This window comes from Nakaseomyces glabratus, chromosome D (assembly GCF_010111755.1).
Source record: "Nakaseomyces glabratus chromosome D, complete sequence".
NCBI lineage: Eukaryota > Fungi > Ascomycota > Saccharomycetes > Saccharomycetales > Saccharomycetaceae > Nakaseomyces > Nakaseomyces glabratus.
The window spans coordinates 517726-540606 of NC_088954.1; the positions used below are offsets into that span (position 1 = coordinate 517726).

A 22881-nucleotide genomic window follows, 5' to 3' on the forward strand; every position below is an offset into this window, starting at 1 on the left:
ATATTATATACGTATAGAAGTACGTGTTCATGTGCATGTGACAAATGTTTGCCAAGTTTCTTTATGTTCTGCGGGAGTTTAGTGGCCCCCCCATTTTCTTGGTGTTTTTGCGCGTACAGTTCTCTGTGGTACCCACACACACAGAGAGAGGGACACTACACTGCTTCTACGGGGGTTTAAGTGGAAAGAATGGATAGAAGATCACTTACTTCCCAGCCCAATTTTGCTACTTTGATCTACACAAATGTGACACATACAGGCAAGTTGTATTATAAATTAAGCTCTGGCATTTTGAAACTTGTTTCAGGACTAGGACTTAGAAGTACAAGTCTGGTATACTGGGACATACTTACAAATAGATCAACAAAATGTTCACTGGTATTGTGGAGCTTATGGGCACTGTGAGGGAGTACAACCCTTACGATGACACTGAGAGTGGCGGACAAGGTGTGTCCATCACCATTGAAAATGCACATGATATCCTTGGCGACTGCCACATCGGCGACTCCATTGCCGTTAATGGTATCTGCCTGACCGTGACGGAGTTCGACTCGGACTCCTTCAAAGTGGGTATCTCCCCGGAGACCATCCGCCGGACCAACGTTGCCTCGTGGACTCCCGGCAGCAAAGTCAACCTGGAGAGGGCTGTGTCGCAGGAAGTGCGGTTCGGTGGGCATTACGTGCAGGGCCACGTAGACACCGTTGCCACTATAATGTCCATTACCAACGAGGGCAACTCTATATTGTTCGGTTTCAAGCTGCGCGACGCCCAGTACAACAAGTATATAGTTGAGAAGGGTTTCATCTGCATCGATGGTACTTCCCTGACAGTCACGGGTATCGACGAGGACGACACTTTCTTTATCAGCATGATCAAGCACACACAGGAGCACGTCGTGATGCCTCTGAAGTCCCTGGGTGACGAGGTCAACATAGAAGTCGACTTGACTGGTAAAGTCATCGAGAAACAAATAGAAGTCACTTTGCAGAGCCAGATCAGGGACGAAAACTCTGCATTGCACGCCGTGATCGAAAAACTTATCGATGAAAAGGTCAAGAAATACCTGAACGCCTAGTTACTTCTCTTATATATGCAGTTTCGACATTTACTGAAGACCATGTACTTTTACAAATACCAATCAGCAATATTATGTGTAGCATTGCATCATTTGCCATAGTGCATGCTGCTTCTCTCTTTCTACGCATTTATACTCAGGGCATCGAAAAACCCGACAAAATTCTTGACACCTTCTTATATAAGGGATCATAAGAACCAATAAACATAGTCATAGTTGCCATCCTCCTACTGATTGGCGTGTAAGCTATCCCCATATCATTATAATCGCAATGGCCGGCAAAGTACAACCTATTCACCATGACACCCAGACGGTGCAACAACTAACTAAAGAGGTAAGTTAAAATGATTCATCCTATTGGTAATCCTCGAGCAAATAATTTTACTAACAAAGAGTCATTATATTTGAATCCTCAGATATACTCGCAAAACTGAGAAATTAGCGAGTGATGAATGCTTGTGGTTTACAATATTACGACTAATATTAACAGATCGCCATTGCTGCAGGTATCGGTGCAGTTCAAGGTGCTCTAATAAGTATCACTACTGCACTTTTACTGAGAAGATATTCAACAATTTACAGAAATGTTAGAACACAGGTAAGAGTGTTCTATCATATATCCTGGATTTCGATGGGTGCTGTCTTTAGAGCGGATAAGCAACTAATCAAGTTCCAATCGAAATACTATGAGAACGAAGTGAAGAGAAGAGAGAGGATACTTGATGAAGCAGCAGAAAGGGGCATATTCTTGGAGGAAGAGAGTGTTGCTCAAAGTACTGTCACCAAGTAAAGGACTTTATAAAATGCATTCAACATAAGGCAATTCAAAGTATACTAATATCATTCTTGAAATTATGCAATAATATATTTAACAAATAAAATCCATACAGATGTAATGTATTTAATGTACCTGACATTCCTAATATATATATATAAATATGCGAACCCTCTTGCAAAGAAACTTTAATGAAAGAAAGAAAATGTTCTGAAATTAATATCATAATCGTAACAATTACTACCATAAAACGTTCTTGGCAATCTTCAACACGACTATCACTGCCAATTTGATGTTTTTTACAATGAATACAACAAGCCATACACTCCACAGAAAACCAACAATTGTGTATTCAAGTAACCGGTAGACCAATTTAGTCATCTTAGGTGCATGGACAACTTTAGAATTACCATAACGCTCTGAGTTCTCCTGGAATAATTTCAGTTTTAAAGTAAGTGTTGTATTGATATCACTTAAAATTCTATCACTAGACGAGATTAAAGAATCGACACGGATGGAGTAATCATTTAATAGTTTCGATGTCCAGTCATTACCGATCTTCAGTACTTTAACCAGTTCGTTTTGATAGTTGTTCAAAACCTCCGTTGTGCTGGCTATCGTGGCATCTGCATCATGATCAACTTTTACCATGTTCCTTCTATGAATCTCCTTCTTCTTAACTAAGTCATGTGTCATCCTTCTGTGTTTCATTAATGTCATAGTGCTTGAAATATACTTCATATCCTGCCAGTATCTTTGCAATTGCCAGTCTACGTTAGTGTTTTTTATGTTGGCACGTATAGATAATTCATTAGATGATTCATCATCACCGCCATCTTTACTATTTTCAGCAATAGTGTCAAATTGGTTATCGGTTTTTAAGTGCTCAACTGGGATGTCACTTAGTAGAATACTCTTCTTCTGGTTTGTTAAAGCCTCCGCTGGAGACATATACTGGACATTTCCCATTATAATACCACTGCTACTATTGCTGCTGGATTCACTGTTTATTACTGACTTTGTGGTTTCAGTTCCATGAGAGCCTGACTTCCCTTCCTTACTATTCTTTCCTTCTTTTAAAGCCTCCTTTAAGTCTTTTGCATGGGAAATATTACTTAGACTATTTTGACCCGTCAATGTTCCATTAATATTCGTACCACTATTGACTGTTATTGCTTTGTTGACTGCATCGGTTAAACCATTAGTTACTATGTTTATTGGAGCTCCAATTTCCTCTGGGATGTTGGCAATATTCATTGTTGTTCCAGTTACATCATTAACCTTTTTGGACAGTTTGTTAGCTGATTTTGACCACTTTTTAGGTTTTTTACCTATAACTTTCTCCAATCTATGTAGATGGTTTTTATCTCCATATTTACTGGAATTTACCGACTGGTTTGAATATTGGTCGGAAATTGAATTTATTGATGTTCTCCTTGTGTTAGGAGTAGCATTTATTTCCAGATGCGAGTGTAAATTATCGTCAGACTTCCCTGAATTGGAATTGTTCTTCGTACTATCAGGAGAAGATTTTCTTTTATCTGACAACAGACTTTCATTTGGAGAGTTACTGCTGTTGATTTTGGTTGGAGGAGCAAGACCTTCTGACTCGACCGTGCTTATATCAGCTGTCCCTTCATTCGTGCCACTATGAGCCTGAAATTTAGATGTGCTGCTTCCTAAATCGGTTGTACTACTGTTATATGACGCAATATCATTTGAGCCTTTGGATGTTGAGTCACCAACAATATTAATCTGTGGTGGTCCATTTTGCTGTGATTGTTTTTGATTCTCCGTTTCCTCATGCTCCTCTTTTTCAGATTGCTTCTTGTGATGGTGAATATGTGGTCTGTGGCGAATTTTTTCCGAGTAATGATGCTTAGTTTTACCAGACCAAGGCTTACCATCTGGTCCAATTAATTCATCCCAGTGTGAGGTTCTCCAAGTCATATCAGTATGCTTCTCTGTTATATCTACAAACCATGGCATCTTTTTGTTAGGTTTTGATGAAAACTGCTTTATTGCAATAAATGGTGTCTTTGATATTCCCAGCTCTCTGACGGGCATGTCATTATTCTTCTTCTTTAACTTTCTATTTCTAATTATTTGAAGCGGGTTATAAACACCCTCTACACCTTCATGTTTATGATCTTTCCTATCAACTTGTATGCTTCTTTCCAAGATACCGTAATAGTAATCTAGATAGATCCGGACTCTATCTGCTTTTAGTTTTGTAGTACGAGAAATAGCTTTCGTGGTTCCAGTTATGGGCAATTGCTTCTGTTGATTGATCAAATGCTGTATATTTACCCCACTACTATCTGCTACATCCTGTTCTGTTATTTGTTGCGCCATGGGGTTCATAGCATTTTCATACCCAGGCACATCTCTACCACTCCCAACGGCCTGTATACCATCTGCACTAGATATTAGCGGCCTGCTGTAGTTCAAATCGTCTAGTAAACCATATTTGTTGTCCATTAAAATCTTAGTCAATAGCTTCACCCTTTTAGGATTCACATTGCCAAACTCCAGGTTCGATTCAGTGTTGAGATTAGCTAAGTTTTGTAACTTTGAGCTTTCATCTTCTCTTACTGAGTTCATTTGTGAGTTTTTTTCTTTATGTATAACTGTAGAAACTCCGTCACTAATTTTGCATCTGGATCACTATAAACTCCTGGCAAATTTAATAGTAGCTTTCTGAAAACCGACGCAAATGAAACCTAAAAAAAAAAATAGGCGGCAAATATCTGGGATTACTTCCTGTCTAAATACCGTACTGTTAAAATTATCGTTGGGGTAGTTCAGTATTCTGTAAATCTTGAACCGCAGAGACCTCCAAAAATCAGAATCTGACCCACTGTTTTCCTCTTCTTTCAAAATTCACTTGTCTTCAATATCTTTTAAGTAACAGTTATGACTGGAGTGGTGGCAACGAGTAGTATCGCCAGGTCAAGAGACTACTCCTCCGAATTATGACCGTTAATAAGCCTTGCCTGCATGCCCAAAGGCCGAGATAAGTTACAGTGGCTTTTTTCCATGCACGTGTACCAAGCGTACTATATGATTTCAATTTGGCGAGTGAATAAAGTCAAGAAAAGGCATTTCAACAACAGTATATCTAATAGCGAAGTTGCTTCACCTATTCGCTATGGCCCAAAGCAGTAGAGTATTTGACAATTATCATGCCTCAGTACTTTGCTATTATCGGGGATCATGACAGGCCGCTTTATGAGGCAGAGTTCACACAAGGTCCGCAAGGGTTTGTACAGGAGATCAAAGAGCTGAATCCGTTTATACTGCATGCTTCGCTGGATATTGTTGAGGATTTGCAATGGCAACAGAATGCTGGAACTGGGGTAGCTGGTGGCGCTGGGAACTCTTTCCTGCGATCCCGTAACAATGCCAACACAGACAATTGCTATCTAGGTAAGGTGGATCATTTCTATGGGCTCGTAGTGACGGCGTATCTGACATATGGGGGTAAAAAGTTTGTGATGCTGCATGGCAGTAGTGTACCTGGTGGCAACAAGACCACTACTACTACGATTGACGATTCTATGGTACGATCATTCTATCAGGAAGTGCACGAGCTGTATATAAAGACTATAATGAACCCATTTTACCAAGAAGGTGATGAGCTGAGGAGTCCACTATTCGACACGCGGGTGAAAGCGTTGGCTAAGAAGTATTTAGGTAAGTAGATGAAAAAATTACTAAAAAGAAGAGATATTATGTAATTCCGGATAGAATATTGGTTTATGTATTAAAAAATAGTGTTATAAGGTTTTGTATCATAAGGTAAGCATTATTTTAGCATTATTTATTTCTTCAATTTATGGTCAGGTTTTATAATATATTCAATATTGTTTTAAATTACAATTGGATTCAAGCTTTCTGTTCGAGAACTTTGATTATTAATTAGTTGGACTTGTTGTACTCTCTTTCTCTGTGTATAACGTATCATAACGGAAATTATCGCAAGAAATGGAAAATAACCCGTCGAAGACAGTCTGGAAAGTGGTCAAAGCCGGCTATCATACATCTGATATTATTTCACTCACGCATGATTCCAGAAGTTCCGTGAGTTCCTCATGGTTTATAGAGTCCTGTTCCTTTGGAGTAAGCTGCTCGGGTATCTGTGTCAGCAGCCACTTCTCACGTATATTCCTCGTTAGCAATATGAGGTCCTGTACACCTCTCACCAGTTGTAGTGTTTGATTGTTCACCATCATTAGGCCATTAGTTACCACTGACAACTGGCAGTCTTCCGTATCCTCATTCGTCTCCATCGACGCCAGCTTTGCCAGCTCTGCGAGCTTCACAGACAGCAGCTCGGTGGTCTGATTTAAAGTCTCCAACAATGCTTGATTGCTCATATTATTGTATATGTAGTAGTGTTAGTTTTTGGTGTGTTTGTGTTTCTGTGTGTATTTGTTTTCTTAATCCTTGACTCAGATGATCTGAATTAATCTTGAAGTATTGATTCGCAAAAACCTTTTCAGCAAACAAATATTTTTGCAAGCAGGAAAGCGATGGGCTTTGAAAGTTGTGATTATATAGCGAAGACAAGAACTTTCAACAAGGAATTATAACACTGGTCCGGGTACAAGACTCGATTTTCTTGGCAGTATTTAAGGCATTATGGGCCATTCTCAAAAGAAGAGACTCCGAAGGGCAAAATCTACACTAATATATACAATTTTATATGTCAATCAACATTGCCTTGCCCTGAGAAAATCAGGAATTCTAAGAGAGAACTAGGAGAATATAGAGAGAGGCATTGTTCAACAATGCTCATCGAATACATCGCTATAATGGTAGAGAGCATTCAAGTTCTGAGTAGCCAGCACATCCACTTGTTTGGACAAGAGCAGTGCAGGATGAAACTGGCACATTTCCCTACAGACTTAAACTACATATATCATACCCTTTATGTTTTAAAGTCGTATTTAACGTCAACGTGACCGCGTGACATAGAGTTCCCGGTTCCTTCCACATCCAGCACCTTGGAAGCAGTTCCGTGAATTACCGTGAATTACCGGTTGTAGGTGTTTTGCCTCGGCAGGTCACCCTATGTATATGACAGTGGAACTGTTCCGCGCGTGGCTGTCTGTGTCGGTGTCTTGTGCCAACGCTACCGGGCTGAAATCACAGAACAAAGCGACTTGATTTCACCACACACTCGGCTGCGCACCACACAATCGCACCGCTAGGGATGCCCGCGTGGCAGCTGCTATAGCCCAACTCTCTCAGTATGACCGGATCGGATCGGAGGTAGTGGTGAGAATACACATCTATATGTAATCTATAGCCCTAATGGTACTTAGCCCTAATGGTGTTTTAACCCTAATTGTATTTAACCCTATTAGCTCTCAGAAACCCAAGATTGGGTTACACTCTCTACCCACCTGTTACAATGGAGTAGTCAACGATGATGAGGTGAATATTATCAATAGCAACCCCCAGCGAAGAGGGAGGGGGGACATCCTTGAGGTTGTTGGTCTGTTTCTTGCTAGGCTTAAGAAGAAAGCATAACATACTTTCGATGACGAATTATTATAGTTTGTCATATATCCTTATTTTTTTCTTTTTCTTTGATGTAGCTATGATGTCATAAATGTCTTATTGGGCTTATATCAACCATTGTCTTATATTAAGCATATACTGGCCTGTTGCGCAAGTTATTTGTGATAAATATCAAGGTTGAAAGACCAAAAATAGAAATTATGCTATCGAGCAAGTTCAGCTCTTTAGAAACCTGACAAATATGAACTCGATCATCACGTGTATATTTATAACCATCCCGGAATTCTTTAAAAGACAATAAGTGTTTCTGTGCTAAATAGACATGTTATCTACTAATTGCACATGTTTATTTTTTTTCTTGCTAATATGAACTATCAAAATTCCACTATCTCTTGTCCTCCGTTAGCACAGCTATATCTTAATTAAGACAATTTGCTCAAGGCCCTATTCCAAAAAAATAAAAAAAAGAATGTGCTAACCTCCACAAAGACTGTGGTTTTATTAATTGGTCTTTGTTGTCTGAGATATTAACATTATTTCTTATCGATATAGTTACGAATTCCGGGTTTTGTAGCGATATGCTGACAATTTATCCGATTTTCTAAACACTAGTAAGTCATGAGCACAGTTCACAAAACGACTTCCAACAAATAACTAGGCGCAAGTGGTTTAGTGGTAAAATCCAACGTTGCCATCGTTGGGCCCCCGGTTCGATTCCGGGCTTGCGCAATTTCTTTTTTTTTAAAGATAATTTTGCAGTGGTCACATGATTTTTTTTAATAGGATTAAGGCTTTCCCTTTGAAGCGAATATAGCACAATTAATGGATTTTGATGCTCTATGTTGTTAGGTTTTATTATTTACATAACATATATATATACAAGAAGAGCTGCAGAAGAATAAGTTCATAATGGTCACAAGGAATACTAACTGGAGTAATAGACCTTTCTAACATCCACCAGTTTCTTACCTCTGGCCATGGCAATGTCATCTAATGTCTTTTGTGCACCGATCAAGGCTTCAATTGTACCCTTCGCTATGTTCATATCGTTTCTCGATTTGTAAACTTTTCCACTTAGATCTTTAATACCAGCACATTCACAGATTTCAAATATAACATGGTTAACTCTTAGACCGAAGCCCGGTTTGGCACTTCTCAGATGTAGCTTGACACCATGGTATCTGTAGTCGATGTCACCGTAGATTGTTCTGTTCTCATATCTTGGAATTTCTTTCAGGTTTCTGATAGCATCCCAATGTGCCTTGAAAATGGCTTTTGGCATTTCATCTCTAGATTTACCTTCACCGAGACCGATCATACCATTACGGTCACCCACAATAACCAGAGCATAGAAGGAACCAATCTTACCTTTACCCGTTTGGTTTGAGACTCTCTTCAGCACCAACGGTTTCATCACCAGTTTCTTCGTTATGTAGTCGATATCTATCCCCGTCTGTCTGTTCAACCCTCTGGCTAGCTCAGCGGTCTTGCTGCCGCTGTTTTTACCAACATGGGCTTCCACAATCTCTTTCTCGAAAGTACCAGGTGGTAGCTTGCTGTTCTGCTGGAAGTTTATATCGTCCCATTGGTACTTCCTCACTTCCTCGTTCAGGGAGTCCATGTGAATGTGTGGTTCGTTCTTCGCGTAGTCCCAGAAGGGATGCAGCTTGGAGTAATCCTCTAAATAAGGTGGCGCAAAGTTCACACCAGATGGTACTTTAAACTCAGGTTTGCTATTTCCCTTGTAAATAACATCCTCAGCCATCTCTATGGACTTGATCAGGTTCGGAGGGTAGTACTTCAGCAGGTGGTCCCGTGATGTGGAGCTCAGACGCACTTGTCTTGTGATCCTCGAGGCCATCGGTGCCTCTCGAAACATCCTCTGGAACATCATCTTTTAGCGGTTGTTTGTATTGCTGTGGGGGTTTGCTTCTAGTAACTTCACTACTAATGTGTGAAGTACTCTTTTTTTCATTGCTTATCCTTTCCAGTTTTCGAGAGGACGACTTCAACGCAAACGTTCAGCACGATGTCAAGTTGGGCATTAGTAGAGCGAATTAGGCGAGGACTAGTTAGAGTTAGAGTGATCGTTGGAATATTAATTCAAGTACTTATAAAATAAAAGTTAAATAACTAACTATATGAGTTAGATCGTGGATGTAAATATATATGAAAATTTGCAATGCAACATTGCATGAAAAAAAAATAGAATTGAAAAGCAATGAAATAAAAATTACAAGTGCGAACGAAGTTATGCTAATGCAACACGCAACTCATCACAGTTATAACAGAATTGAATTGAAAGCTTTGGGAGGGGGAAATAAATGTTACCCTTGAGAGGAAATATCCCTTTCATTCTTATTTGGCAGGATTGTTTGAGAAAGGGATATCTCCAAAGTAAAAATAATGGCGGATGAGTCCCATTGAAGGTGCTCATCATTATTATAATATTAAGTTATGCTCTGAAATCGAAATGGCATAAAAAAACAACAGGAAAATACAGAATATGGTCATAAAAAAGAATTCACAAAAATAAAGAGTGTTGCATCAAGTCACTGAGCGTCTTGATGAGTCCAACAGCATACCGTTCAATAAGAATATTATGATTGTTGTGCATGTTCGGTGGGAACGATGCTATGAGATGAAATGACTAATAAAAAACAAATCTATAACACTAGTGGTGAAGAGTTTGCGTTCTTCTTTGTTGGTGTGTATTTGTAGTTTGGGTATTTCATTCTGTGCCATTCTTTTTCTTTTCTAGCGAGCTCATTCCAGTACTTCTTCTCCTCTGGGTCTAGGTTTCTCCATTTCTGGCCGATCTCTCTAGAGCACTCAGAGTTAGTTTTGAAAGAGCTGGAGTTGTCGCTGGACTTCTGTTTGTCCTTTGTTAGCTTTGGGAACAGTTTCCTGTGCATGTGCTGTCTGAACAGGATGAAAGCGTTCCTTGGTCTAGGGATGTGTCTTGGGGAAGCGGCTTTGGTGACAGCAGAGGACATGGAGGAGACGTTGCTCTTCTCTCTGTTCATCTCTAGCCCTCTTAGCGCGATATTCTGCGCGGTCAGAGGAGTGGTTCTCAAGTCCTCAGAGAAGCTCATCTTCTTGTGCACCGCGTTGCTGTTCAGCATGGCGCTGGTAGTGGTGTATGCTCTGTTCTCAAAGAAAGACTTTGCCGTGCACACGCTGCTCAGAGAAGACAAGGACGCGGTGGAGAGCGAGGAGTTGTTACTGGCCACAGAGCTTGGCGAGGAAGGGGCCTCGACCTGTGGCTGTGGGGTCCCACAAGAGGTAGCCGTGAGACTTATCGATGCGCCTGGCACAAGCTTTGACTCCAGACCCGAAGGCAGAGTAGCCAACAGCTGGCTGATAGGTGGAAGAGTAACGTTAGATTGCATGTGTAAGGAGTTGGAGGTATTGTATGTAATGTGTTTGGGGGGGGTTGTCGGGACTGCCAGGGCTAAGTTTCAATTGTGTTACAAATGTTGTTCTTAAATACTTTTTTTTTTTTTGGGCTTCTCTTGCGTCTAGAAATTTTTACTAATTATTTAATCTCTTTCAGTTGGGAAAAAGAAAAGTCCCTATTGTTATGACATTTGTCTAATTGCTTTCCTTGAATCACAAGTTGGTTGTCAATTGTCAAAAGCTTGTCAAATAATCGAATCAATTTCAAAGTTGTTTGAAAAAAAAAAGAGCGCAAGCTTATCGTGTCTTGAACATCCAAAGCCAATTTCCATGTTTTCGGTGTGGGAAATAGCGGCTTTTAAGAATCCTGTGTGGATCTGTGCTAGGCGTACAGAGAGGGCAGGATATCGGTCCTTGTTACTGCTAAATGTGCACCTTCTGTGGAAATATAACGGTTGATGGTGTTAAGAGACGTTGGGGGGGTGTCTGGTAGCAAGAGGACTACGTGGTAGACAAAGGAGCATGGATTATTGGTTGTGTGTTTTGTTGTAGGGGGGTTGCACTGAGTTGTGGATGAATGGGGGGGAGATGGATATGGAAAGGAGAAGGGAGTTAGTTGTCTGAGCTTGTCTGAGCTTGTCTGAGTTCGTCTGAGTTCGTCTAAGCTGTGATGCTTGCGAGTCTCGAGATTTTCTTGCGATGCGATCTACGTGCGTGTTCTCTGTGTTGCGTTTGAGCGGGAGTAAAAGGCGGTGCGGCTCTTTCTTCTGAGTTTGTAATTTGCTTTGTATTGATAGTTGACGTCAGATTGTCCAATGTCTCTTGCCTTTCGCTGGACACAGACAGGGTAGTGGGGAGGGAACGCATGATGGAAAGTGATGGCTCTCAGACACATGTGGAGAGAGAGAGAGGAAATTAGGATCTCTGCGTTGGTGTTCGAGAAAAATGGAATTTTTTTTTTTTAAATTTTTTTTTTAGGAATCTCTGTTCGGGCCAGATGCATGAACAAAGGAAGCCTTTGTCTTATGTAAGAGAAGGTCTCGCCCTAAGGTGTTAGCTGTCTCACGCATTACTTTGCATACGATTGTTTCTAAGAATGGTGGGGGGGAGGGGGGGGAGAGAGAAGGGCTATTGGAGATGTAATCGAAATGTCAAAAAAGTGATAGCTTTAGAGAAAGAGACATCGCTGCGGTAATGAGGTTTTGGATATCAAGTGTAGAGTGGGACGGATTGTTGCATGCTTATTTGACATCATCCTTATGTTGCGTTTTCTTTGATGAGGGTTGAAGAGGGTTGAGGTGTCCAATGATTTACGTCCAGTGGACATACATTTCCCATGCCTGGAAACTGTCCTGGGAATCCTGGGCGGGATCCGCTATGTGGGTGTTATTCTGTCTGGCCCTCTGGGAAAACAATGGAGCGAACTAGCTCGATAGCAGATAAATACGTATTGTTCCATTTCCCAATTAGGATAATCGAAGGTTTTGGCTGTTAGCAAACAAAAGACAAAATGTCTGTGAATGTGACGTGGGAGAATTTCTGTCTTTCTCTTTCTTCCTTTTTTCTCACACACACACACAAATTACACAGTTGCAGCAAGAAAATTGTGAATCATCGCTCTCTTAATTGACTTCTGGGGGTAGGGAAGCAAATGAAATCAATTTTCCTTCACGTCAAATGCAAGAAGGAAGCCACTACTGGTTCCCACTACTGTATCTTCTACAGAGATTTGGTTCCCTGCACAATCAATCAACATGCATCTCTGCGCAACTGTTTGTGTGGTCCTCTCCACCCCGTAGCCACACTCTTACATTCCCGCAGCTACTCAATCTATCTGCCATTACTAAAACAGGTTTTTTTATTTTTTGTTACGTTCATTCAAGATTCTTTTGCTACAGACAAGCAAGCAGAAAACGTATATCTGAAACAACCTACTAATATTAGCATTACGAGGGTTCTCACTCCCACTCATTCTAGAACTACCAAGTCTCCGGGGGGGGGGGCATGAGTTATATGAGAGCGGTGTTAAAATGGAATTTATAACGCCGATATCTGGGTTTTGTTTACTTTTAAGCGCAGAGTAATGTTCACCCTCTTCAAACCATACCTTACGGTACACAACCATGGCAATTATGGCAATAAATTATGGCAATGACTTATGGCTATGACTTATGGCTATGACTTATGGTAAATTAACCATGACAAGACAATTGGTTTATCTAGCAATTGGGAAATAGGAGAAGCGGCACAATGGCTTATCATATTTTATTTCCATTGATTTGAATCAAAAGAAAAAAGTGACTGGAGAAGGATAAGTTTAACTGTATTTACAGAGCTTTTATTGTATTGGATTATCAATTTCTTACTTATCTCACAAAAGTCGCCTCCAAATTCGCTAATCCCGTCTCTGTCCGCTTCCATATAACCTACACACATTCCCCTGATTTGCTTTATACTTTTTTTGCTCTCAGGGCCAGCAGTCCCTCTTGCACTACTTCTGTGTGAGCAAAATTTGGTTTCGCAGAAGCCTGTATCCGTCCCATTGAAGGCAGTTACTTTGCAGTGCGGGGGGCCTAGGGTACAATCACACAGCTCTGTTTTTTTTCAGCTACCATTGTCATTTCCTTTAGAAGATCCTACCAAACTTACAATCCCTCTTTCACTATTCACATGGAGAAAGAGCTCAAAAACGGCACTTTCGAACCTTCTCTTAAACACAGTTGCGCGAAGAAAAGGGCATCTCGAATTTTCTTTTCAGTGAGGGAAAACGTGTTCGCTGCTCAGTATAGAGAGAAGCTTGAGATAACTGATTTCACTTTCCAAGCTGAAACTGGTAGCCAGGATCTCTGTTTTGAAAAGCCTAAAAAATGTCCTGGTGATGTCACCACTGCGTCACATCGACGTCACAGTGACGTATACCGTCATAGTGACATCACAGTTACATCACCAGGACATTTTCGACATGACCCTGTCTCTAACAAACCCGTACGAGCCCCAATATTCCCTCCCTATCAGCTACCCGGAAGAAAGGCAGAAAGAGCAGACGGACATTTTGTTTTTTTTAGCTTCTTAGACCCTAGATGGATTCGCAACTCGGGACACTATTCCCGAACTTTCTTTCCTAATGTCCTTTTTGTATATTTCTATTTTCCGCACGATTACGCTTTTGAACCTCACACAATGGATGGAGTAATCCTTCCCCCCCCCCTTCCCAGAAGAATGAGGGAGAAAGAGAGACGGGAGACACTGCAAACAATTACCGAACAAATTCCCAGCATCTATCAAATATTTTTTTAGGCTTTTCGAGCATCTTTTTCCCTTCCCATTGTGCGTTGCTCCCCCCCCCCCCCCCCTCCCCCGAAACTTCGGTTTTTCCATCACAAAACACAGAACAAGAAACGTGATACGATAAATACGAATATACGAATATACGAATATACGAAAATGTGAGATCGACGAACCATAGCATATGCAACGGTGAAACGTGTCAGATGGTTTAACGTGTTGTATGATTAGTTGTCTTACTGTACGTGTATCACATGTTATCGTTTACTGGTTTGTACACTCACATGCTTCTTTTGAAGCCATTTCCCGTGTTTAGTGCTTAGTTGAGGGCCCCTTCTCCCCCGAAGCCCTGGATTTTTTCCAAATTGCATTTCTAAAGCACAGTACAGTGTAGAGTGCAATGTATAAGGTCTTGCGAGCACTTTGGTTTTCTTGCTATATATCTTCTAACCGCTAACTAGCTGAACGTCTTTCCTTATTCGCTATACTAAGGACGACAATGAGCTCGGGACGTGGGATTAGGACCGCCGGTGGGAGATCCGGTGACGGGCCCAGCGATGCATCGCCATTCATCAAGCCGGACAGGATGCGCAGGAACTTCCTGAGGAACAGGCGGAACAAGAACATCATGGTGAAGAAGAACGACCCTGAGGACATAGAGTCCCGCGAGAAGATGATGCTGATGGGCGGTGTCGAGGGTGTCAAGCAGGAGGAAGTCAAGCCAGACCTGAGTGCGCTGAAGGACAAGGATAACGAGGTGTACAATGAGTTCCCCTTGCGAGCAGTGAGCAGAGAAGCTCTGGAAAACATGAGGACGCACTTGCTAAAGTTCCAGAGCAAGAAGAGGATCCAGCCAACGGAAAACTTCCATTTGCCTGTCAGATTGCACAGAAAGGATACCAGAAACTTGCAATTCCAACTGACAAGAGCAGAAATCGTGCAGAGACAGAAAGAAATCGCAGAGTACAAGAAGAACCAAGACGGTTCCAATGCTCAAAACATGACAAAGCCAAAGACAACCCCGGCTGCTTTGACTGATCACCCTACAGCATCCAATGCACCAGCAGCACCTTTGGTAAACTCCTCGGCCACCATGCCCACAGGTGCTACTCCAACAGGCCAAGTCGTTGCTAGCGCTACGCCAACGCCTCAGGTGAGTCTCGATGAGAAACCCATGGGTGGCCCAGTTAATGCAGTCTCTGCTAGTGCAACACCGGGCCCTGCCACAACGAATGGTGCTACACCAGCAAACGGCACAACAGATCCAGCACAGCCAACTGTACCAGGTGCTACTATACTGGAGGATGCAGGTCCAGCTGAGGACCCCACTAAAGTCGGTCTGGTTAAGTACGACGGTAAAGAAATGGATAGCGCAGACCTTGCCGAGGAGCCTACAGTAGATCCAATGGCTGATGTGGCCCCTGATGGAGGTGGTAGAGCGAAGAGAGGTGGTCTGAGAAGGAAAACACGTCAATTGAAGGTACTAGATGAAAATGCTAAGAAACTGAGATTCGAGGAATTTTACCCTTGGGTCATGGAAGATTTCGATGGTTACAACACATGGGTAGGTTCTTATGAGGCTGGTAATTCTGACTCTTATGTTCTATTGAGTGTTGAAGATGATGGTAGTTTCACTATGATTCCTGCTGATAAAGTGTACAAGTTTACCGCAAGAAATAAGTATGCCACATTGACAATCGATGAAGCAGAAAAGAGAATGGATAAAAAGAGTGGTGAAGTCCCAAGATGGTTGATGAAACATTTGGATAATATAGGTACGACAACAACAAGATATGATAGAACTAGAAGAAAACTGAAAGCAGTTGCCGATCAGAGAACTGCGGACGATGAATATAATCATAGTGATAACTCAGAAAATGAACTTGATTATGATGAAGAATTTGCGGATGATGAAGAAGCACCAATAATTGACGGTAATGAACAAGAGAATAAAGAATCTGAGCAAAGAATAAAGAAAGAAATGCTACAGGCAAATGCAATGGGTTTGCGTGATGACGAACAAGTATCAGAAGCAGAAGATACTGAACTCTTTGGTGAGAAGAAGATTGATGAAGAAGGTGAACGTATTAAAAAAGCATTACAAAAAACCGAATTGGCTGCTTTGTATTCTTCAGATGAAGATGAAATAAATCCTTATCTATCCGAATCTGATCTGGAGAAAGAGGACGAGGCAGAAAAGGAAGAATCAGAAGATTCTCAGTCGAAGAAGGGCTCTCCAAAGAAACAAGAGGGGAAATCTAGACAAGGCACCCCATCCGCACACACCGTAAGGGAGCAAAATATCAGAGTTAAGAGTATAAAGGACTGTGTAATAGTGCTTAAGGGTAAGCCATCATTGCTAACTAGCTTTCCTGCTGGGGCATGGAATCCTAATGCTGTATCTTTGAAGCGTACAGCTGATGAAGTCTCCATTAAAAAAGAACCAGGTTCCGAATCGCCTAATAAAAAAATCAAGGTTGAAAATGGTGAAATTCCTTTGATTACTGAACAAGATATAATAAATGCTATGAGTGGTGGAAAGGTTAATGTCAAAGAGTTCGGTAAAAAGATAAGAAAAATGTTTCCCGGTCCAGAAAACAAGAAACTTATGTTCGTTCTTGTTAAGAAACTATGCCGGAAAGTGGATGACGAACATATGGAACTAAAAGCATGAAAAATTTAAATAGTTATTTATAAAGACATATAAATAAAGTTTTCTCATAAGCAATTTATATGGGATATTTTTATTCTGTTAGGGTGGTATGGAAACGGTATGCATAAAGAAACCAAAAACTTGCTAGGGCCTAGTGGAGATGCTTATTTATTGTACATTTAAGTGTTATTATATTATATATTATGCTTGCTGTTCGTAATTAATAATGGCAGTTAATCATGCTACTTCCATCAATGCATCTTCATCATCTTCATCTTCATCATCACCGTCTTCCACACTCTTGGCAGGCATTTCTTCCACAGGTGCATTAGGGTCACCTCTCATTAGCATATTTACAATTCTGTAACACAGTTCCCCAATATCTTCATCTTCCACATTTTTATGCAATTCTCTGATCAAAGGATATACGGATTTACTTCTCATGAACTCTCTGGCTGCCTTAGTGGTACACAATAACAGAATACTTTCTAAGTGTGTGCAAACAATGGATGGGACAGGATCTCTTGTTTTGTCTTCCGGAAGCAGCTGTAATTCATCCGGCAAATTAAACATATCCTCTTCATCAATTTCTGAGTCCTTAGCACTAGCAATTGGTAGTAATATATATGGCAACAAATTGATTTCTTCATCTGTAAGTATTCTTTCATGAGTCTCTGAATCAAAGAGAGAATTCTTGATTGTCGAAGCAACACCTTCACGTCTGGTCTTTGAGTCATATTTCTCAGTAAAAACAAGTAGTTTAGAGATTGGAACCACACCATCATATTCTTGGGTTTCGATAAAGTATGTTCTACCGATTTTAAATCTTGAAACATCGGCAAAGAAATAAGACAGATAGTCATAATTGGCAAATTTGTTAAGTTCCCTATCATAGCCTTTGACAAAACAGTCCATCAAACAGTCAATAACTCTTTTGCTCTTAAACACATCCTTGTCAAGTGGTGGTAAATCTTTGTCATTGTCTTCTCTTACAATTTCAAATACATATGTGATAGAATCCTCCTTTGACAGATTACTCAACAAAATACACATAATATCGGAACTTGTATTTCCTAAATCACAGATCTTCCATGTCAAGTATTCTAGAAACTCCTTATCGTCTGCCAACTTCTTTCTCATAACCGCGTCATCACATAAGTTGGCCAAAACAGTAGCGGATTGTTGCACTAGTGTTCTGGATTTCTCCTTCATCAAAACTTTCAAGTCATCCAAAGCTCTATAATTATCATATTTGAATATAGAAGCACTAGGACCAGTACTGAAACCAACCAAGTTATCGAGTGCAATCTGTCTCACAGCAGGTTGAGGTGAATGCAAAAATGAAACTAATTCTTCTAATTGAGTAGGCATCTATGATTTGAATGATGTATGTCAACCTCTTAAGGACGGTTTACTGACTCTGTATGATACTGCAAAGAGATCCGCACTTGTACATTCATGACTATCGGATAAATACTAAAATTGAATGTTCCGCCACTATAAGATGCATTGACGATGAGAGTGAGCTCATCGCTAAATTTTTCAAATTTTTGTTTTTTATGCTCATGTGATTTTAGCGTTATTAATGATCTTCATTTCTCACTCATCAATGTCCAGTTCATTGTGCAATGGGAACAGTAGTAGCCACAAGATATTACTAGCTCGAGCAATCATTAATCAGGTATGAGCAACAACTAGCAGATTTAACTCCGTTCATAATTTAATCTTAGGACTATGCACTAAACAGCTGGATCACCAATTGACTGTTTATAAACCTTTGTTTAATCTATAGGACAAGATAAGATACACTGAGGTTCTGATAAAAGATGAGTACAGATGAATCATACAGCAGTTTGAACTCTGGTTCAAATATCATGATTAATAAGAAGTCACTATTATATGTACAAGACAGTACATCGTTGGTATTTGGGCTTGCAGCCGGTATCCTGCAATTGGAATCCTGGGACGGTTTTCTTGCATTTTTGGGTTGTTATACTACAGTTTGTCTAATCTTTATACTCTGGACATGCCAACTCAAACCACAAAAGTTCTTTCAAAGTCCAATTCAGGATATATTCATAGAGTCACTTTTTAGGGAGCTTACAGGTTTTGTAATGGCTTGGACTTTCTCGTATGCATTGGTTGGATGAGATTGCATTTATGGTCTAATGATTCGATTAGTACTAAGACAGATTCATGAAGACGCTCTACTGTGGATTAGCATCGGGTTATGTTCGTCCTTAGTTCTTAAAAGTGTATGGTTTCTGCCTTTCCTTCCCTTCAACCGCATGGGACTCGTTTCATGGAGTGTATTGGCAAAAACAAACGATAATTCTAAAGTGAGAAATATATGTATTTACACATTTGATAATAAATAATGTTATTAACATAATATAGGAAATTTAAATTCAACTCAAAGAAGATTTAAAAAAACATAAAGACAGGATCAACAGCAGTTTTTGTAAATTGTGTTGAATATTGTAGCTGTGGAGATATAGAGCAACAGTTTATGTTTAGCATAAGCAAGTGTGTCAAGGATGCCCAACACAAAATAATTACCACCTTTACATTAAATAGCAACGATAAGTAAGTACCAGAAATTCATATGTAGGTCGTTAACAAAATCAATAAAATTAGGCTCAGTTCCTTCACATTTACAAACACGGTTAGATATGTCAGTACATTTTAATATCATACATCAATATCCACAACCCCAAATCATATCAGTGAAGCTATTGCTTTTCATAGGAAAATTCATTACCATTGTCATCAGATTTCAACAGATTCAACTAAAGATGCCAGTTTCTCAACACTAGCAAGATGTCTATTACCAGAAGATGCAGATTTGTTTAGCTTATCTAGGTAAGCTCTTATAGCAACAACAATTAATTTCTTGTCGTCACCTTGAGAGACAACTACCAATTTTTGCACAACGTAATTTGCAAATTGATCACGCATCATTAAAATTAAAGGAGAGTCTTCCTCGAGGTTAGCGGCATGTTCCTTGTCTCTTGGTAGTATCATCTTCATTAGTTGTATCTTTTGATCATCTGTGCCATAGATAATGGCTTTCTCTACCACATTTGAAGCAAATTTGTGTTTGGAAAATTCAACAATGTTATCCGCTACATTATTAATTATTTCTTGTTTGATCACTCTCATATGCTCTGATGCCAAGTTGACATCAGATCCGTGTTGCAAAATATGCTGAATCACGTAATTACCATATTGGTCCTGGATCAGATAGGGAATAAAGTCTTTTAGTTCTTCTAGTATTCTCTTTTGATCTTCTAAGGTACCAAACTCAAGTAATCTTTGTACAACCCTGCAACCATATGAGTGAGTCGAGAGATGGTATATGTGACCTTCAAGAGAATTTAAGATAAATGGAAGCAGATCGATTGGTATACATTCAATTGCCTTTTGAATTACGTGATTACCATTTTGATCTTTGATCATCTGTAAGACACAGTGAGATAGTTCTCTTACAAGATCTATCCTTTGCTGAGCATCAATGAACTCTAAAGCTCTTTGAATGACACGACAAGCGTACATTTGCAGAGAGAGTTCTTCCATCTTACCTCTAAATTGCTCTACTAAAATATCTTTTTGAGTCTTGGACCCATATTCAAAGAATTTCTGAATAACGTAGTTACCAAAAACATCATTTGCTAATGATAAAGCATGGTCTCTGATTTCGTTAAACACAAGTTCTCTCTCTGGAGGAGGTGCTGTAGCCAATTCTTTTTGAATGAATCTAGAGCCATGCTGATCTTTACAGAATTCTAGAGCGTGACCATAAATACTCTTCAAAGTCAAATCAGTGTTAGTTGGATTTGCTCTTAGTTCTTCCAATAGAGCAGATCTATGGAAGTTATTATTGTTATTAGCTGTATTCTTTGAATTTTGTGAGCTAGAATTCGATGCAGACGATGTAGTTCTTTGTGTTCCAGCTGATTGCCCTGATGGTGGTTGTTGCTGTTTCTTGTAAAAGTTGATCGGTTGATTACTTAGTGGTGACATTGGTCTTGCTGCTGGTGGAGATGTTGGTGTCTGGCCCTTCTTTTGGGCAAAGGGTCTTTGTAACTGGTGATGTGAGTCCAGATATGGATTCATATTACCTTGTTGTTGTTTATGCAATGCTTTTTTATCACCCCCTCTCTTCTTTTTAGGTGCGGTAGATGCGTTACTATTTATAGGTTGCTGTGCTTCATTTGGAATATTAATAGGATAGTAGTAGTATGGAGATGCGTTACTATTGTTTAAGTTGTGATCACCATTTTCATTCAAGTTCTGTGCGTTTATCTGTTCTTGTTGTGTTTCAGTATTTGCAAGATTAGGGTCTCTATTAACTGTATCGTTACCAGGGTTAGTATTTGCAGGATTTATATTCACATTGTTATTGTTATTCAAACCAGGCGGATGGTTTTGAATACCCATAGGCAAGAAAGGATTAAACATAGGAAAATTTGGATGAGGGCTTTGAAAGTTTGGGTAAGGCAAAGGACCGAAGTGGTTCGGCTTGAACGACTGTGAGTCGGTGAAATTTTTCCAAACTCCTCCCGGGCCCTTTCTCATATTCATATTCGAGTTCACATAGTCTGGTGATTCCAAAGTCAGCTGTGAGTTTGAAGATGAAGATGATGCCGTATCATCAATAGCAGATGTTGATAAGTAGGCTGCTTGTTGGTGATTTGGAATAGGTTCCACTACTGGAGTGTTTTCATTATTGTGCAATGAAGTGTAACTCTTGGAGGAGTGGATAGTATCGGTATCATTAGCGTAATTAGCAGATTCCAACTCCTTGGTGCCTTCCACAATTGTTTTACCAAACTTCTCAAAGAAACCACTGTTGGCGCCCATCTGTTGGTTATTATTCTGGCCAGACACAGATCCGTTGTTGTTTGAGTGGAACAGGATAGGGCCGGCGATACTGGCTGAGTACTGGTTGGAGTTCAAGTAGTTCAGTCTTTGTGATGACAGCGAAGTGGTCAGCCCTTGCATGTTCCCAGCGGAACCTGCGGTGTTCCCGCCATTATTCTGGTTGCTGTAGCTATAGTAGTAAGGTGGGGCGGTACCGACAGATAGCGAGGCCGTTGGGGTTTCGGATACGATGTGCTCGGGACCGTAGTTATGATCACTTGTGAAACTAGATCTCCTGAACCCCCCGATGTTCGAAGATGTCGCGGTGCCAATTTTCTGCAAGTTAGGGGAACTCAACAACGACGCCTGCTGTTGCTGCTGTTGGGGCATAGTGTTGGTGTTGGTGTGCGACAGCGCACTCAGCGAGGAGACGATAGACGCCAGCTCTGCATCAATAGACGCATCGACAAGGTGGCCCTGGTTCGCATTGTTACCATACGCCATCGAAGACAGACTCAGGTAACTGTTCGTGGACATATTGTGGTCATCACTCGTCCTGGAGTTGGTCTTGGAAAGGGAGTGCAGCAGGTCTGCGTGCGCACCATCCGCTGGACTACCCCATACACCATCGTTGGGCATCATGTTGGCTATCTCTGGTATACGATTTCCTATTTTTTTTCCTTACCCTATAGCACTCTCTCTACACACAAAGCCTTTATATATTGAAGATCACAAGAACTTTAAATTTTTCTTACTGTTTCCCCCTCCCCCAGGTTCCCAAATTTTTTTTTTTAGCACTGACCTTAGAAGAACCACTACCGTCTCGAGATGAGGGACAATAAACGTGATCACCTCTTCACCTCTTCACCTCTTCACCTCTTCACCTTCTTTAGCTCTTTAGCTCTCTAGCTCTAGCTCTTCACCTTCTTCACCCAATGGTTCCCCCAAATCCCAGCTCATCGCATCGGTTCTCATCAACCTAAAATCCCTCCCAGCCTCACTGGCCACTCTCACTGGCCTCACTGGCCTCACTGGCCTCGCTGGCCAATAAGCACCATTTTCCTTGTTGGCTTTTCCACTCGGAAGGTGAAGACCAGTTGCTTGTACACACTTGTCTGAGAGAATCCTCTGTACCCTTGGATGGAAACCCCCTTCTGCCTCAGAAACTGCTGCACCAAAGAAGTATAATTTAACCCAATTTTATATATCTTATTACGTAAACCCTTTTCCTCGAGGAATTTCAATTTTCCTTCTCTTTATCGAGACCCTTCCATAAAAGACCCGTACAGGTGTTTCTGCGG

At 40.6% G+C, this 22881-nt stretch overlaps 12 protein-coding genes and 1 non-coding gene across 13 annotated transcripts; 7 read left to right on the top strand and 6 right to left on the bottom strand.

Moving 5' to 3' along the window:
* Nucleotides 1-368: 368 nt before the first annotated feature.
* On the top strand, nucleotides 369-1076 carry RIB5 (riboflavin synthase; the record flags this gene model as incomplete). The annotated part of the gene is made up of 1 exon (XM_445640.1): nucleotides 369-1076. The coding sequence occupies one exon, from the start codon at nucleotides 369-371 to the stop codon at nucleotides 1074-1076; it is 708 nt and encodes a 235-aa protein (XP_445640.1).
* A 271-nt stretch (nucleotides 1077-1347) lies between these two features.
* RCF3 (Rcf3p) lies at nucleotides 1348-1866 on the top strand (the record flags this gene model as incomplete). The annotated part of the gene is made up of 2 exons (XM_002999486.1): nucleotides 1348-1410; nucleotides 1567-1866. The coding sequence occupies 2 exons, from the start codon at nucleotides 1348-1350 to the stop codon at nucleotides 1864-1866; spliced, it is 363 nt and encodes a 120-aa protein (XP_002999532.1).
* Nucleotides 1867-2091: 225 nt separating this feature from the next.
* On the bottom strand, nucleotides 2092-4455 carry MTC4 (Mtc4p; the record flags this gene model as incomplete). Its single annotated transcript, XM_445641.1, has 1 exon — nucleotides 2092-4455. One exon carries the CDS (start codon nucleotides 4453-4455, stop codon nucleotides 2092-2094), a length of 2364 nt encoding a protein of 787 aa, XP_445641.1.
* Nucleotides 4456-5036: 581 nt separating this feature from the next.
* On the top strand, nucleotides 5037-5555 carry TRS20 (TRAPP subunit TRS20; the record flags this gene model as incomplete). Its single annotated transcript, XM_445642.1, has 1 exon — nucleotides 5037-5555. One exon carries the CDS (start codon nucleotides 5037-5039, stop codon nucleotides 5553-5555), a length of 519 nt encoding a protein of 172 aa, XP_445642.1.
* A 333-nt stretch (nucleotides 5556-5888) lies between these two features.
* SRB6 (Srb6p) lies at nucleotides 5889-6230 on the bottom strand (the record flags this gene model as incomplete). Its single annotated transcript, XM_445643.1, has 1 exon — nucleotides 5889-6230. One exon carries the CDS (start codon nucleotides 6228-6230, stop codon nucleotides 5889-5891), a length of 342 nt encoding a protein of 113 aa, XP_445643.1.
* Nucleotides 6231-8038: 1808 nt separating this feature from the next.
* Nucleotides 8039-8109, top strand: tG(GCC)3. Its single transcript has one exon. It is a non-coding gene; the product is annotated as a tRNA-Gly (tRNA).
* A 196-nt stretch (nucleotides 8110-8305) lies between these two features.
* Nucleotides 8306-9274, bottom strand: MRPS5 (mitochondrial 37S ribosomal protein uS5m; the record flags this gene model as incomplete). Its single annotated transcript, XM_445644.1, has 1 exon — nucleotides 8306-9274. One exon carries the CDS (start codon nucleotides 9272-9274, stop codon nucleotides 8306-8308), a length of 969 nt encoding a protein of 322 aa, XP_445644.1.
* Nucleotides 9275-10046: 772 nt separating this feature from the next.
* Nucleotides 10047-10772, bottom strand: ROX1 (Rox1p; the record flags this gene model as incomplete). Its single annotated transcript, XM_445645.1, has 1 exon — nucleotides 10047-10772. The coding sequence occupies one exon, from the start codon at nucleotides 10770-10772 to the stop codon at nucleotides 10047-10049; it is 726 nt and encodes a 241-aa protein (XP_445645.1).
* Nucleotides 10773-13449: 2677 nt separating this feature from the next.
* Nucleotides 13450-14076, top strand: GVI51_D05445 (uncharacterized protein; the record flags this gene model as incomplete). Its single annotated transcript, XM_445646.1, has 1 exon — nucleotides 13450-14076. The coding sequence occupies one exon, from the start codon at nucleotides 13450-13452 to the stop codon at nucleotides 14074-14076; it is 627 nt and encodes a 208-aa protein (XP_445646.1).
* Nucleotides 14077-14563: 487 nt separating this feature from the next.
* TFG1 (transcription factor IIF subunit TFG1) lies at nucleotides 14564-16738 on the top strand (the record flags this gene model as incomplete). The annotated part of the gene is made up of 1 exon (XM_445647.1): nucleotides 14564-16738. The coding sequence occupies one exon, from the start codon at nucleotides 14564-14566 to the stop codon at nucleotides 16736-16738; it is 2175 nt and encodes a 724-aa protein (XP_445647.1).
* Nucleotides 16739-16954: 216 nt separating this feature from the next.
* HGH1 (Hgh1p) lies at nucleotides 16955-18088 on the bottom strand (the record flags this gene model as incomplete). Its single annotated transcript, XM_445648.1, has 1 exon — nucleotides 16955-18088. One exon carries the CDS (start codon nucleotides 18086-18088, stop codon nucleotides 16955-16957), a length of 1134 nt encoding a protein of 377 aa, XP_445648.1.
* A 455-nt stretch (nucleotides 18089-18543) lies between these two features.
* EMC6 (Emc6p) lies at nucleotides 18544-18867 on the top strand (the record flags this gene model as incomplete). Its single annotated transcript, XM_445649.1, has 1 exon — nucleotides 18544-18867. One exon carries the CDS (start codon nucleotides 18544-18546, stop codon nucleotides 18865-18867), a length of 324 nt encoding a protein of 107 aa, XP_445649.1.
* Nucleotides 18868-19486: 619 nt separating this feature from the next.
* Nucleotides 19487-22222, bottom strand: PUF3 (mRNA-binding protein PUF3; the record flags this gene model as incomplete). Its single annotated transcript, XM_445650.1, has 1 exon — nucleotides 19487-22222. The coding sequence occupies one exon, from the start codon at nucleotides 22220-22222 to the stop codon at nucleotides 19487-19489; it is 2736 nt and encodes a 911-aa protein (XP_445650.1).
* Between the last annotated feature and the right edge of the window lie 659 nt (nucleotides 22223-22881).